The sequence below is a fragment of the Drosophila erecta genome, unplaced genomic scaffold, assembly GCF_003286155.1.
Source record: "Drosophila erecta strain 14021-0224.00,06,07 unplaced genomic scaffold, DereRS2 tig00000218-arrow-arrow-pilon, whole genome shotgun sequence".
Classification (NCBI taxonomy): domain Eukaryota; kingdom Metazoa; phylum Arthropoda; class Insecta; order Diptera; family Drosophilidae; genus Drosophila; species Drosophila erecta.
In genome coordinates this window covers 210,897-226,436 of record NW_020825212.1, presented here as the reverse complement: position 1 = coordinate 226,436, position 15,540 = coordinate 210,897, and the positions used below count along the sequence as shown (strand labels likewise).

At 45.4% G+C, this 15,540-nt stretch overlaps 2 protein-coding genes across 4 annotated transcripts; one reads left to right on the top strand and one right to left on the bottom strand.

The window, feature by feature from the left end:
• Window positions 1–412: 412 nt before the first annotated feature.
• LOC6551294 (sorting nexin-27) lies at window positions 413–13,583 on the top strand. Of its 3 annotated transcripts, none has more exons than XM_001976964.3 (6): window positions 413–1,334; window positions 10,419–10,521; window positions 10,577–10,659; window positions 10,732–11,567; window positions 11,635–11,813; window positions 12,140–13,583. In XM_001976964.3, exons 1-6 carry the CDS (start codon window positions 991–993, stop codon window positions 12,206–12,208), a joined length of 1,614 nt encoding a protein of 537 aa, XP_001977000.1. In that variant the 5' UTR covers window positions 413–990; the 3' UTR covers window positions 12,209–13,583. The 3 variants fall into 3 exon arrangements, with proteins under 3 accessions (XP_001977000.1, XP_026838585.1, XP_015010926.2); XM_026982784.1 differs by lacking the exon at window positions 413–1,334 and adding an exon at window positions 9,343–9,514; XM_015155440.2 differs by lacking the exon at window positions 413–1,334 and adding an exon at window positions 9,927–10,326.
• On the bottom strand, window positions 3,975–5,657 carry LOC6551295. The gene is made up of 2 exons (XM_026982785.1): window positions 4,709–5,657; window positions 3,975–4,471 (listed from the first exon to the last, which is right to left on the bottom strand). Exons 1-2 carry the CDS (start codon window positions 5,655–5,657, stop codon window positions 3,975–3,977), a joined length of 1,446 nt encoding a protein of 481 aa, XP_026838586.1.
• Window positions 13,584–15,540: the final 1,957 nt, after the last annotated feature.

Below are 15,540 nucleotides of genomic sequence, written 5' to 3'. Positions count from 1 at the left end.
CTTTTATTGAGAGACTATTTTTCAGAAATTGTGTTATTATTTTATGAAACTTGGTTGCTTTACTATTTAATGTTTCTTTTTTAATTGGGGCATATGATGTCAACAAAATATGCGTTGATTTAATGTACGAACTGTTTTGAATTAAATCGTACCGTTACATTCGCGTACTCGTATTTGCGTTCGGTATTCTGCACAGTGGGTTTGAAGAAAATGGATTTATAAAAGCCAGCCTGGTATTTTCTTGATTCCAGTATTTATTACAAATATGCTATATATACCATTTATTGCCCCACTGTGGGCTTACTCACAATTGCGTTCGTCAAGCTCTCGGGCGTGCGATAGCAGTGTTGCACAGACGCGATAGCTATCGATTAACGATCAGCTGATTGATAGTTACGCTCGATAGCTGCAATCGGCAGTCGGTATTCCATGGCGATAGGACGCCACCGATACATCGACTGGCAGTCAGTGCGATACTCGCGAAGTTATCGGACGTGTACGCTAGCAACAATTAACACACAGAACAGTCCAACTAACGGAATAAAAATGCGCAGCGCGAAAATAAAATAAAGAGCGAAAACACAGGCGTGTGTTAGCTAAAATAAGTTCCATAAATAATCAATTATATTTTTTTTTCGGTGTGTGCGCGTGTGTGTGCTAGCCTAAAGAGCGAAGGGGAGTACAGAAGTACAGAAGGCGAAGCGGAGCGAAGGAGGAGGCGTAAAAAGTAAAAGTGGCGGTGCCTGTCTCTATACGTGTGTGTGTGTGTGCGTGCGTGTGTGTGTGTCTGCCGAAAAGAAGTTGCAGAAAACATTACGCAAAATAAGAGAGCGAAATAACCACAACACAACAAAAGATATTGTGCAAACAACACAGCGCTGAGAGGCGGAAAGGTGGAAAGCAGGCACGTCGGTGAGGGGCGGACGGAGGAGGGCGGCGGCAGAAGAGCACGCACTGCCTAAGTGCGAGCGAGAGCGAACGACCGGCGCAATGAGCATCGTTGGCGAAAACCATCCCCTCCCAACCCCAACCCCAACCCCCGCCAGCGCCGTGGTGTCCGCATCATCGGGCGGCGGTGGCGGCGGTGCGGTCGTCATGGGCGTCGGCGTCGGCGTCGGCGTAGGCGTGACCACAGCAAATGGACCCCGTGTCGTCACCATTTACAAAACGGAAACGGGCTTCGGCTTCAACGTGCGCGGCCAGGTATCCGAGGGGGGTCAACTGCGCTCGATCAACGGCGAGCTGTACGCCCCCCTTCAGCACGTGAGCGCCGTCCTTGAGAATGGGGCGGCCGAGAAGGCGGGCATCAAGAAGGGCGATCGCATCCTCGAAGTGTAAGTACCATCCACGCTTAGACTAGCCTCCGTATGTTTTGGGGTATTCTTGCCAATGTGAGCTTAAAGAGCTGGATATCTTGCTATCCTCAGAACTCTGATTATACATACTCAACATATAGTCTATTCCCGATCAATGAATCACTCCCAAGGAATTGTATCCTAAAGCTAGCTATAATCCCAAAATGCGCTGCACACATTTAAGTGCTTTCAACTTCATAAAGTCCTTAGAATCATTATAAGCGAGTTTAAAACCTGCTTTCGACCACTTGTCTACTTGTAACTTAAGCCATGTGCAACACTAATTGGTTAAATGTGCACAAGTTACTTGATGTTAAACACGTTTAGCTCGGCCCAGTCTAATATATTCCCCTTATCAAATTATAGCCTAAATTTTAGTTTTCAGAGCACGAGAAAGTTCATTTTAGCAGCGAGCGGAAAGAAAAACTTGCAAAGAGTTTGTGAAAATTCAAAGGGCAATTTGAGGACCGAGCTCTTTAAGCTTGTGGCTCATGGTGTTGGTATTTTCGGGGTGCCCAGGGGTTAAGTAAGCGATGTTAACCCCACGAAGGGCTTGCATGTGCGACCTCTGACTCCGCCCACTTTTTTGCTGTTGTTGTTTTCGATGGAGTTGAAGTTGGAGGTGAATTCGTAGTAGGTCAAAAAGGCTCGGGAATATCAATAAACACTGCCTGCATGGTGTTGGTGGTTGTTGCTGGTTTTAAGCACACATTTCAGAGGGTTGCTACCGAAAATTGGGGTACAAAAGGGGAGAAAGCCCCAAAGTTACTAACAATGTGAGCTATGCTAGTCATACGAATATCTGATTGTATAATGCATGTGTATATATTATTAAAACAAAATAAGTGTGCACGATTAGATAATGGCGAGATTTCTGCAGGGCTAGTATTTCATATTTTATCACGAAATTATATTGGGGCTTATCATTTTCTCGGAATTCCTGTTTAAATAACACTGAAATAGGGAAGTATGACGATGAAGAAATATGAGTCAGTGGGACGGGTTGATAAGGGACCACATTTATCAATTAAATTCCCGCTTGATGAATGAAAATGTTTTCGTTTCGAAAACAATGTTATTACATTATTGCTGGCCATTTTCCTTTTTTAATTTGGACTTAAAGGTGCTCTCTTGTTAATCCACTTTTTTCTGCTATGTTTTCTTGAATGCCATAATATTATGACACACCACACCAACACACACACATACACCCTAATTCCAACACAATTGCATGCAGGCTAATTAAAATGCTCACTTATATTCCTTTTTTCTCGCATTGTATTGTTTCATTCACTCTGCTGCTCTTCACTCGTTGCCTTTAGTTGGCGTCCCTGTCTGGCGAAGCTTTTGTTTAGCATCTTTTGACATTTGTGTTTAGATACCCGTTATCAGAGAATATCTCGTGTTCGCCTCTTCCCTATCCCTCCACTCGCTCTTTTCCTTTCTTCTCTCCGAGGCTGTCCATCAATCATTTTATTTTATTTCATTACTCATGTACAGTGGGCTCTCGATGGAGTGTATGAATGGTGTTTCAATTCAGAGTGTATAATATTCAATGCTAAAAGTGGCAGTTCTGTTTCTCACCAGATTTCGTTGCGTTTAAGTACGCAATTCCCATATTACTGCATTTCCAGCGCACTGGTGTTCACTGTACTTCGTTACTCTTGTAGTTTCAGTTTGTTTTTGTAGTGGGTGCGGTTTCGCTCTCCCTTTCTAGCGCACAGCATAGCATACAGTGTGCGTTCGGTACGAAATTCAATTAATAAATTTTAGCAAAGTTTCGTCGCACTGGAGAGCATCCAGCAACTTAATTATCATTGTCACCTTGCCTCGTCGGCAACGGAAAATTCGCAAATTTTCCACACTTTTCCAATGCAAATAGAATGAGTGACGTGGATGAAAGCGATGCAGGGGGGTGAGGGACTGAAGGGCGTTTTGCTATTATGCGGCTTGTTGTTGCTATTTGCAGTGCCCATCATTTCATTATCAGTGAAAATAACAACAACAACGACGACGACGACGGCGGACAGCCGTTATAATTTGGCCGCGCGTGAGCTAACAAAAGCAAAAGCAAAGCAAAAGCAGTGCAAAAGCAAAAGCAAAGCACAATCTGCAGAGGGCAAGCGAAATGCAAAAGGCAGAAAGCAAAAGCAAACAAATTTGCATTTGGTTTCCGCCTTTGCGAACCAGTTTTCAACTGGAACCAAGCGCTCCAATCCCGCTAATATATTTGCGCTTCACTTTGATGGTTTTTAAATACATAAATCTGCTGAAATTTATCAAAAATATGAATATTATCCAATCGAAACTGGATTTAAGCTCCAAAAATGAAACAACTAGCAGCGTTTTTACTTATGGTATCCTACATTTCTAAAACATAAAATTATACAAAATATGTACTTATACAAATCTCTAGGATCGGAAGCAATATGTAATCCTTATGGAATCCGTAGCAGCAGTGCCCACTGTTGTTCATCCGTGTGCTTTTGTTTGCCTGATTTTTCGGGGGCGTTCCGCTCGCTTCATTACCTCCCGCCAAACACATCCGCCCCTTGGCCACGCCCATTAATCAGATAACGACGCACAGCTCGAGCACCCACCCACCCATGTAATGGGTGTCTATCGGAGTTTCCTGGACCACCAGTACTGCAGCAGTGACCACCAGCTATGCGGCAACTGCTGTTCCGTAGCCACACCGAGTTGCCTCTGCCGCCAGATGGTGGGTGCATCGTTGCACAGACTGCCGTTGCAGCGCACACAGTAGGGATCATTGGCGGAGCACTCCGGCACCTGACCCTCGCATCCGCGCACCGTGTAGATCCCGTCCAGCCGGCTGAGCACCGTGCTCACGCACAGTTCCGTGGGGCTGGAGCAATTGCTGGTGGTCATCGCCGCGGGCAAGTCCATGGCCGCACAGTCCGCGTCCTGGTCGTGGGCACTGCAGCGGTAGCAGCTCCGGACGGAGAAGCGATTGCAGGAGTCCGCATCGCGGCACAACTGGCAGCTTTCGCCCAAAGCTGCAGGTGCGAAATCCGCATCCGCACAGCCGCGTCGCAGGAAGGTATCTGGGATTATAAGGAAATGGGTTACAAGGGTCACGTCCGTGAGGTTAAGGGCTATAAATTCAATGGAAACTGAGTAAATGCCATTAGGATTTCACTTAATAACGAAAGAGTAGTATTATTCAACAACGATAAAGATGGCCAAAGGAACAACTCTAATCAATGGCATTCAAGAAAAATTCTCTAAAGAGAAGCATTGCTTAACAAGTTTTATTTCCAAATGAATAACGGACAGTTTGAGCGCGCCCTCTGAAAGCGGTTCCTGGTCGAGATTCCTCCACTCACCCTAACCTTGCTCGCAGGAATAGCATGCCGTGGTGCCCGCTGCGCACTTTTCCGTTGGCAAATTGCGGCCAGAACGGCAGCCAGGATTCGCGGTGGAGTTGCAGGCGGCGCAGACAATGTCCTCGCAATTCGCATTGCAGAGTTCGCCGTGGCACTCGGTTAGCTCGCCGGTGGGATAGAATCCCATGATGGTGGAGCAGCCCCTCTGGAGGACCTCCGTCTGGGTGTTGCGGTAGCTAAAGCAGTTCTCCCTGTGTCCGTACATCACCTTGTTGACGCAATGCGTCACCGTTGAGTTGCTCAACGAGCACTTAAGTTGCTCCTCCTCCGTCGCCCGGGAATCCTGGTCCCGCAGGCAGTCCGGATTGGGGGCCAATCGATTGTGGGTGCACTGAAGGCAGCGCGACTCCGTGACGGTCTTCTCCGCATTGCAGCCATTGTAATTGCACTTGAGACAGACATGCGGACAGGTTGTCGGCAGATTGGTGTGCTCACAGCCGCGCATGGTGTTGGATAAGTGGACTACGTTCGTGTAGCACCTGTCGTCCTCACGGTAAACCGGACACGGCAGCAGATACTGCGGCCGACTGGCCACATCGATGCACTCCGATCCGCTGCACTGATAGCATCGCAATCGATCCGTGGGATAGACGTGCCGATTGCACAGGCTCGTAGTGCACCGGTCACATGGAGCGGCACAGTAGCCATTTGGATACAATCGCGCCAGGCAGCCGCGGCGCGTTAATCCCGCCGATATGGAGGTGACACACTCGTCGCCCGACTGCTGACACTCCTCCACTTCCAGCTGCTGACCCGGTCGGGTGGCACATTCCGAATCCTCGGCGGAGTCACAGGCATAGCACTCCAGGGAGTCGACTGTGGCCAATCCCAGGATGAGTAATCCGACCACCGCAAGGAGCGGCTGTCGGGCATCCAGTGCTCGCTTTCTGGCCATCGTTTAATCGGTCTCGAATCGCTGGACTAACTGCTGGGACAAAGCACTAGTGGGCAAGTATAAGCAGGCTACACTGCGATTAGATTAGCCGTTGAATCTCAAGTGGTTCCAAGTTCGCACTGATTGGTCCGGATAAGTTTCTGAAACTGAAATGGGTATTTCTTTGTTGGTCCCAAAAGTGCTGAAGATTGCACTTTCCCAGTGCTGCCTGGCTCTAGGAGCACGGAACCCAATGAGAACGAACTAGATCGAGAGGAGAAGCAGCTCCAAAAACCATAAATATTATGTTAAGGGAATCCCCAGGCTTCTTGTGCACATCATTCATTGAAGGTTTCCATTTCTAATTGCCCCACTGTTTGTCTTCAAATCCACTTAAGCAAACACAAAAGACATTATTATCATAAAGTTGGAATAAATTGAAACTGAATCCAGTGGTGTGTGCCTTCAGTAACATTGGGCAATTAAAAATAATAAACTTTTGCCGAGAGAAGCACACAATTTGCATGCGAATTTAACCCACATTTGCAGCGGAGAAAGTTTCACACCCCCACTTGTTGTCCATTCAAATTGAATAAATAAATTCCTTGGACAATTTGCGTTGGCTACGTCTCCACTTTGTTGACTGAATTAAACCCATATGCATATGAAACGTAATTCATTTCAACAGGAAAATGGGCCATCAATTACGTATACGTGTGTCGTATGATAATAATGGAAGTTGTGAACTTCTTGGCCGATTTAATGGGCCAACTAAGCAATGCACTTTGAAGTGAACTTGGATTCGTCAGACTCTATGTAGACTGTGGGTGGCCAAGGATGGGTTCGTTGATCCCTGAATGGGAGAATTAATCCGGAAGAGGGCTTGATGAATTGCCTTTTGCGACTGCTCCTTTGAAAACAAGACACTAAAAGGATACTTCTGGATGCATCACTTGATTGAGGACCCCAGACTCCAGACCCCAAACCCCAGACCCCAGACCCCAGACCCCAGACATTCCTTTTGGCCATATTCCATCTGCAGCTTTTGTGCTCGGCTTGCACTTGGCCGTCTCTCAGTCCACTTAACATTGTACTTGGTTGTGGGCGGTCTTGGGTGGCTCTGTGCTAAGGTTGTTGTGGGATTCAATCAATGGGGATTATGAACTATTTTCAGCTTGCCTCTCGTTTTGCCTTCCCAAGCTGTATTCGTTGAAAAACAAAAAAAAACAATCCCCGACAGTCATGTCAACGCAAAAGTGCACAAACCAGAAACATTTAGGTAAATATAGCAATAAATAGTTGTTGAACGTGACATTCGTAGGCTATAAAGAGCTTATCTCAACGGTGAAAGATGCAATTTCCAACGATTTCTGTCAGTGCATATCAAGATACACGAAAAAATCCATCCGTAGGATACCGAGCACAACTTTGCAACAAAAAAGGAACTTGATTGAAACGCAGAGGAACAATTGCATCTTGAGCCGGAAATTTCCTTCACCATTTCTTTTTTCCACTCTGCGCTGTTTGAACTCCTGGGCTTTCATCCTATTACTCCCAAGGTATTTCCCCCCACCCAACCATGTGCCACATGCTACATACTATACATGCATCTATGTACAAGTTTAAGCAAACAACTTAAAGTACATCTTCCCGGAGCGAAAATAAATTGAGTGTTAAGAAGCCTTTAAGCACGCAAGTGGCAGACAATTTCCCATCTCGAACTTGCCACACGGCTCTAATGTTTCTGTGGCATATGGCTTGGGTTATTGAAGGGTCATTAGCTGATTTGTAGCCAGCACATGTGAGCCGACGTGTATGTGCTATGTGCACTGTGGACCTGTGTGGTACCCAACAAATAACTAAATAATCAAATGGAATGAAGCCTAACAAGAGCTGCAGGAGTTCCAAATTGAGATACATGTCGAAAAAGATACATAGCTAAGATCTTAGCATAAAACACGTTGACCAATTCAATGAAGTATGCATTGGGTATCGCTGAATCGAGCTTCGGGCTCAAATTTTTTGTTTTATGCTGCCACCAATATGTGTTTGCGGTTGGTACTGTGTCAATGTTGTTGCTGCTGGTCTGTGGCATATGCCCGACAATAATCAATAGATTTACGTCACTGGATCGACTCGGATTGAATGGGATGGGCAGGGGGCATTGGGCGATGGGAGGTCGATGTGGTTGCGGCTTGGTCGCCTGACTAGCTGACTGACGAACTGGCGGAGTGGCGGACTGGCGGACTGGCTGGCCCACATATCCGCATTTCCGAGGAGTTTTGGTGGCGGTTACAGGTTTTCATGTTTTCATGTTTTCAGGTTTCACTTTTCGGCTTTTTCATGCCGACCTAACTAAGCCCGAAATAAACCCGACGGGGAATGGATGCGGCAAGTGGCAATGGGACTGGGACTGGGACTGGGAACTGGGAGAAGCAATAGGATAGGAAACGAAACGTAACGATTTGGATTGGGATTCCGGGTGGCGACACGGGGCGAGGCACATCAAACAGAAACAGAAACAGAAACAAAAACAGAAACTGAAACTGAAACTGAAAACGAGAATTAAGCAATGGAAGGAAGGACACTCATGTTAAGCACTCATGTCAGGTCCTCCAACGGATTCCTGTTGGGCTTAATTAATTTTCGATTTCCATGCCCGTTAATGGAATTACATTTCACTTGCAGGCGAGTACTGCGCGTCCAAGGTGAATTAGATATAAACATGGAATGCAGGCGCCAGCTTTGTTCTATCCAGTGTATATGTAGAGTTGGATATATGTATATATAATAATAATGCTCTTCACATTTCTCGGCGTATTTTTAGATATTTGAAATCCACTCTGCATAGCCTATAGATATGTGTGAATTATCTTTTCATTTCGCCCTCAACTATTAAAATTTCGTGTGTAAACATTTCGGATTTTATTATTTGTTCGGTGCCCGGCGCAAATATTTATTCGATTTGCCGGACTTAAACAATTGCCTACCCCGTAGTATCGAAGCACCCCGCAGTCCAGTCGCATTACCATGTCCAATTAGTGCTGGAGGGAAAAGCACACAAATCGCGAATAAACATTGACCGAAATGAATATAGAAATCCCATTAGTATTTGCCCAAGACAGTTGCGTCGGCCTATCAGCTTTGCAGCTACCCTGTATGCAGGTATGATGGAACTGCAAGTAGCTTGTAGCTATTGAAAGTGGCCACGTAGCTGTCAATCGATATGAAGTGCTCCTGGGAATAAGCCACATATATAGCCAGCATATGTTGCTTCACATGCCACACTTTGTGTGTGGTGCACACCCACTGTGCGGCGCCACCTGTCCCACTGTGCAGTGGTTTTGTACATACCCTTCCTGCCTTTCGCACCAAAACCAAGAGACGGTCAAGCTGCACGGATAGCTAAGATGCCTTAAATTAAAACTACAATTAATGGAAAACGATACAGTCGCTCGTAAACGGGGGGAGAAAAAACATTCGCCTCATGTTGTCGGACACAATTAAAAGGGGAAAGGCATTTGCATTCGCCTATAAATAAATGCATAGATAGCTTTGTGCCGCTCTTTCGATGTGATCTTTTCTGCTTTATTGTGTTTCCGTCTTGTCTTTGTATCGTTGCTGTGTTTCTTAACTATTTTTACCAAGTGGCGCTGGCCTGGGCTCCATGGCAAACAGGTTTCCCCGAGCCGAGCCGAGCAGGGTTGCGTCTTGGTTTCAGTTTCAGTTTCAGTTGGAGCTGCAGATTCAGTTCAGTTCAGTTCAGTTCAGTTCAGTTTTAGGCTGCTCCTGCACTGAATTCTCCTCCACATCCGCTCCTATCTGCCCCACCGCTCCACCCGGCTTGTTCTGCATTTCTGGATTTGACATGTCGCTATGTGAGTCATGCTGCGAGCCCCTGAGCATTTCTGCCACTCCACAGTGCGTCACAATGTGTGTCGATATCTGCAGCGATTTATTTATACACTTACTTTACTTACTAAAGTTATGTACGTACCGTAGCACGTTGTGGGTGAAATGGCAATGGGTATGGGCATGTCGGATTGCGAATTGCCAACTGCATGACGTCTTCTGCTCCGGAGAAATGGAGGAAATCGAGGAAGAAATCTGGGATGCTCTTATCCAAGGCATTACGTGGTTCCCATTTCATTGCTATCAACTCGATTCACTTAATGCGGATTCGTTGTGGTGTAAATAACATTTGCGCTACTTGTCGTTCCAATTCATTAATTGTGAATTGAAAGCCCCATGTACACTGTACACTATTTGATTGTCGGATTTATTATTGTAATTTGCACCTCATTTCAATTTAGTGCTTATCACTAAAATAAGACTATCAAATAAGACCCCTTATCTGTTTCTCTGCCTATCAACCTTCAAGTTCGAGAGCATCGCACCTAGATAGATACGATAAGTGATTCCAACTTGACCCGCATCGAATAGATGCCAATCGACCGACCATCCAGACACGCCGCCTTATCAACGCCACTGCGATGTCAATGCATCCATTATCGACGCTATCTCTGGACTCCCACTGCTGTTATTTTCGCTTAAATGGATCTGTGGTCGATGGCAACGCCTTTAATTCGCCTGGGACGATCGTTCAGCAACGTTTCCATTCCTTCGAAATGCTGCCCTTTCATTCTGTTCAGTATGCGCAGTTGACGGCCATAGAGAAACGTTGTCTTCGGTTGGGTTGCCCTATAGCTCCTATACCATATTCCCATAGAAAACCAACTGATGGACCTAATGTTTGTCTCCATTATGTTTCTCCAATTGCAGAAATGGCGTCAGCGTCGAGGGAGCCACACATAAACAGGTCGTAGACCTGATCAAATCCGGCGGCGATTGCCTAACTCTGACGGTGATATCGGTGACACAGCAGGTGGGTTCAACACATAATTTATATAACCACAAGCATAACACTACTGCTTCCATAGGAGGCTGATCGACTGGAGCCGCAGGAGGATCAGAGCGGCTACTCCTACATCGATTACTCGGACAAGCGCTCGCTGCCCATTAGGTAAGCAACCATTTGCACGCAACAAAGGATATTAAAGGTATCTGTAATTAATATATACCATCCGCTGTGCAGCATACCGGACTATGGGATCGTGAATCGGAATGGCGAGCGGTACATCGTCTTCAACATACACATGGCCGGAAGGCAGCTCTGTTCGCGTCGCTATCGGGAGTTCGCCAACCTGCACTCGCTGCTGCGCAAGGAGTTCTCCGGCTTCAACTTCCCCAAGCTGCCCGGCAAGTGGCCCTTCCAGCTCAGCGAACAGCAGCTGGACACGAGGCGCCGTGGACTGGAGCAGTATCTGGAGAAAGTGTGCGCCGTGCGGGTGATTGCCGAGAGTGATGCCGTTCAGGACTTCCTTACCGACACCGAGGATGATATATCCGCCTCGCCGGTGGACATTAAGGTGATGCTGCCCGACCACGAAGTGAGCACCGTGTCGGTGAAGAAGTCTTCCAATGCCCAGGTGGTGTGGGAGATACTGGTGCAGCGCGCCAATCTCACTGCCTACACGCAGCAGTATTTCTACCTGTTCGAGATTGTCGAGTACAACTTTGAGCGAAAGCTGCAGCCGCACGAGATTCCACATCAGCTGTACGTGCAGAACTACAGCACCGCCTCATCCACCTGCCTCTGCGTCCGTCGCTGGCTCTTCTCGGTGGCCAAGGAGCTGACGCTGCCGGACGGCGAACAGGCTGGCCGCTTCATCTTTTACCAGGCGGTCGACGAGGTGAATCGCGGCAATATCCGAGCCGATGGACGCCTGTACGAGCTGAAGGCGCTGCAGGACGCCAAGAAGGCGGGCGACTATCTGGCCTTGGCCCGCACACTGCCAGGATACGGAGACGTTGTCTTTCCCCACTGCTCCTGTGATAGTCGCAAGGAGGGACACGTTGTGCCCGCCGTGGGTGAGTAATCGTATTTACAAACGCCTCTATTCTGCGCAATCTAGTAACAGCTCTCGTTCCTCCACAGGCATAAAGAGCTTTCGGCTGCACGCCTGCCGTGAGGATGGCTCCCTGGAGGCGCAAATGGTCGAACTGACCTGGGACAGCATCACGCGCTCCGAGAGCGACGAGGAGTCCATGTCATTTTGCTTTCAGTACAATCGTCCAGATAAGCCAGCACGTTGGGTCAAAGTCTACACGCCATATGTAAGTTTGGATGCGGCAAAGTGCAATATGGTGCCATATAGAATAGCTGTAGAGAACACAGAACACAGAAATGATTCCCTTTAATATTGTAACATATTTTGGATGACAAAACACGCAAGGATAAATTGAATTTGTAGTGTTTTGGTTAATTACCTTTGTGTGATTCAAGCACATGGAATGTGCATGGCATAATTAATTTGCAAACAATTGTTCTGTTGATTGGGAAAGGAATTTGGAGAGTTCAGCTGCACACTATATAAGCCACAACTCCTTCCATCCACGCCCATGTGAATTGCATTTAATTAATATTGTTTTCCGTCCTGCAGCATGCATTCCTTGCGGACTGCTTTGATCGCATCATGGAGGAGCGCAAGTGGGAAGACAGCGGCGACTAGGGAAGGCGCAAGGTGCTGCAGGAGGAGCAGGAGCAGGAGCGGGAGGAGCAGGAGCAGGAGCGGGAGCCAGTGGAGCAGAAAGAGCAGCAGCGACGGCGTCGACGGCAGGAGGGGCAGATTAAGCAACCCACAACCATACCAAGCATCACCAGGCGGGCCGAGGCATTGCACATTGTTCGTTAGTGGCTCGTTGGTGGGAGGAGCCCAGCCATGCCGAGCTCTCCGCCCCTAAGCCCACACAACACATCTCCTTCGGTTAGCTTGCCATATTCCGGCTGGTCAGCTGCCGGGGCTCCGGTATCTGAGGACTCAGATTCGTGCTGACCCACTGCTGCACCTAATGCCTCACCCACATATATTGTAAAGTATATTTGGCACTGATATATATACATTTATATAATTTGTACATTGACAAGCAATTGCAATCGCCTTGGCTCTCGTTGCTCCAATTTGGGATGCGGATGGCGGATGGGCTGGTCGTCTGGTCCGTTGGTTGGACGAGTTTGGAAAATGTTAACAGCAGCAACAAAAATGTTTCAAATGTTTTCGGCACTTAGCACACTTAGAGCAAACACAGGCACCAATTTAGATCAAGCAGAACCGACGATTCTCATTATACAATATAAATATATATATATATACATACACACCACTCACAGACATGCGTACATTATAAACAAAACAAAACAAAACAAAACAAACAGAACAAGCAAACAAACAAAACAAACAAAAATATATAAAAGAGTATATTTAAGCCAACCTCAGCGTAATATTTAATTCGTACTTTTCCAAATACCCTTTGTTCCGTTTGTGTTTGTATATTTTGCTCATAGGAAAGCAGCGGCTAAAGGAGATCTTTGAAAAATGAATTGTAAAAAGTCAATTTTAATTATACACAAATATACATCATATATATATACATATACATAAATGTTTAGCAAACAAATCAACAGACATTGATCATTTATTTATTTGTATGTACGTAGGAAGGCCCAGAACGAACTCAACTGAACGCAAGAAACCGAAATCAGAGATCAGAAATCAGAGATCAGAAATCAGAGATCAGAAATCAGAGATCAGCAAAAGAAAAGCGGGTTGGCACCAAGCAAATGCTAAGCGAAACAATATAAATCTACCAGATAACTAAAGCGATGAAATGTTGAAAATATTGTACTCATTCGAAACTTTCTATAGAAATTGTTAGTTAAATATAAGGTAACGTTAATAGTTATTGAAAAAATGCAAAAGCGAGACTCAAAACTCAAAACGCAACTCAACTAAAGTCAACTCAAAGGCGAACTCAAAAGCAACGTAGAAAGAGACGGCAGGCGGGCAGTAGAAAGAGAGGCACAATGCAAATAGCAAAAATCGAGAGCTAAGGCCCAGCTTTCCTTCACCTCGGAAAACCACAAGAAATCACATTAGTTAAATCCAAAACCTAAACAACCTAAGCAACCTAAACAATTTCACACGATTTAAGGCAGAACATTATTACACATCCGCATACTTATAGAATGGTATATAGGCATACAATTATCAACGATGCAAGTGACGTCTGCTTGTGATATTTACAATTTACACGATTATTACGATTAATTTAATATATTATTTAATTGATTCCATATCGCTTTCGTATCTATATTGGATTTGTTAATCTCTCGATGTGCGTAGATCACGTAATGTATTTATTATGTTTAGTTATAGTCCTACGATAATGTGACCTTAAAATTATGTTTATTATTATTATTACTCTGTCGTTTTTTTTTTTTTTTGTCTCTTTTTGGCCATTTACATCTAGCAAGCGCTTAGTTTAGATTTGTGTGTATTCCATATAATAATTAATAATACTATGCAACTAACTCCGCTCTGTCGTTCTTTATTTGATTATTCTTCTTTGATTCTGTGTCTCGTGACTGTTAACAAACAAAAGTGTTGGGCGTCTCGGGTCCGCGAATGCAAATAGAAGCCACATCTGTACTCGTATATCGGGCAAAGTACATACGCTAACAAGGAGATACATTCCATAAAAATACGATAGTAATTACCAATGTTTTCGAACACATTTAATACGACAACACAGCTCGGCGAGAATAAGCTAAACGAGAATGAAAAGCAAATGCGTATGTGAACTGGTACATCCATCAAACGTTTAAGTGTACAACTAAACTAAATGAACAAATTTAACAAATTTATCGAAAACAAGCATAATAAAAGCAAATTGCATTTTTCCCTTTTCAAAATTACTCAAATCATTTCTTCTGCGACTGTGGCTTTGCGAACCGAACTTAATCGCTTATGCAGAAGATTTCCAGATTTTCTCTCATACGGTTCATCTATTCGACTGAATCTGGTGGGTATTACTTAAGCTACACCTTTAGGTAACTTAAGATTGAGTGAGGTCACCAGGAATCCATGGTAAAGGTTGTAAGTGCCGCTATTTGCTATTCGCACCATTGGCGAATTGAAAATACTCGCACATAAGTCGAGAGTTGGCCAACTTTGGCGGTGACTTTGAATCGCGAATTGCATGACAATTATTTAGCTGCCATCTCGGTTTATTAATTCTCAAATCGGGCTTCACCCCACGGCATTATAGAGGTGTTTAATGATTCGCCAACGCAACTGCCAACTGCCCTTCTAAAAAGCTTAATAGTTTATAGCAAATCGGAGCGATTAGGAGCGCGGTTTTTGTCCCACTGTGCTGGGTTTATCAGAAGCTGTAAACGTGGAATGGGTATGCCTTCTTTTGTTTTGTGTTTCACCAAATCGGTTTATTACCGTCTCTAATATGTGATTCAGTGCGATTGGCGGTACAGTGCCAACAGGCTATGGTGGCCAAGCAAGTGTATGTATTCGAAATATGTTCAAAGGAAAATCACTTGAATTGAAATGCCATAATTACATCTATCTTCAGCTGCCCATTCATTCTCCCCAGAAGCGTCGTCTTTCACTAGACACCACTGTACCATTCTCTTCTTCTCTTCCTGTGGCAGCGATCGTAAATATAGTTCAATCGTCAAATATTTGCGCACTTCTAGACAATTTATGAGTGCAATTTGTTAAACAATATTGCGAATTAGTTGTGGGGGATTCGGTTTGCACATGTGGCTGTGGGTGGCTGGGTTGGCCTGGCTTGGTTGGGTTTACCTTATCAGGTAACACATGTAATTATTGAGAGGTGCTCGATGCCGCTGCTCGATTGAAATGATCGGATCGTCGGACGAACGAGTTTGGCTCTTGACTTTGCCAGTTGATTAATTTTTGTTTGGCATTTTTATTCGTGTACACTTAGTGGTGAAACAAGGTCGAGCATTTTGCGGGGAGCGCGAAAG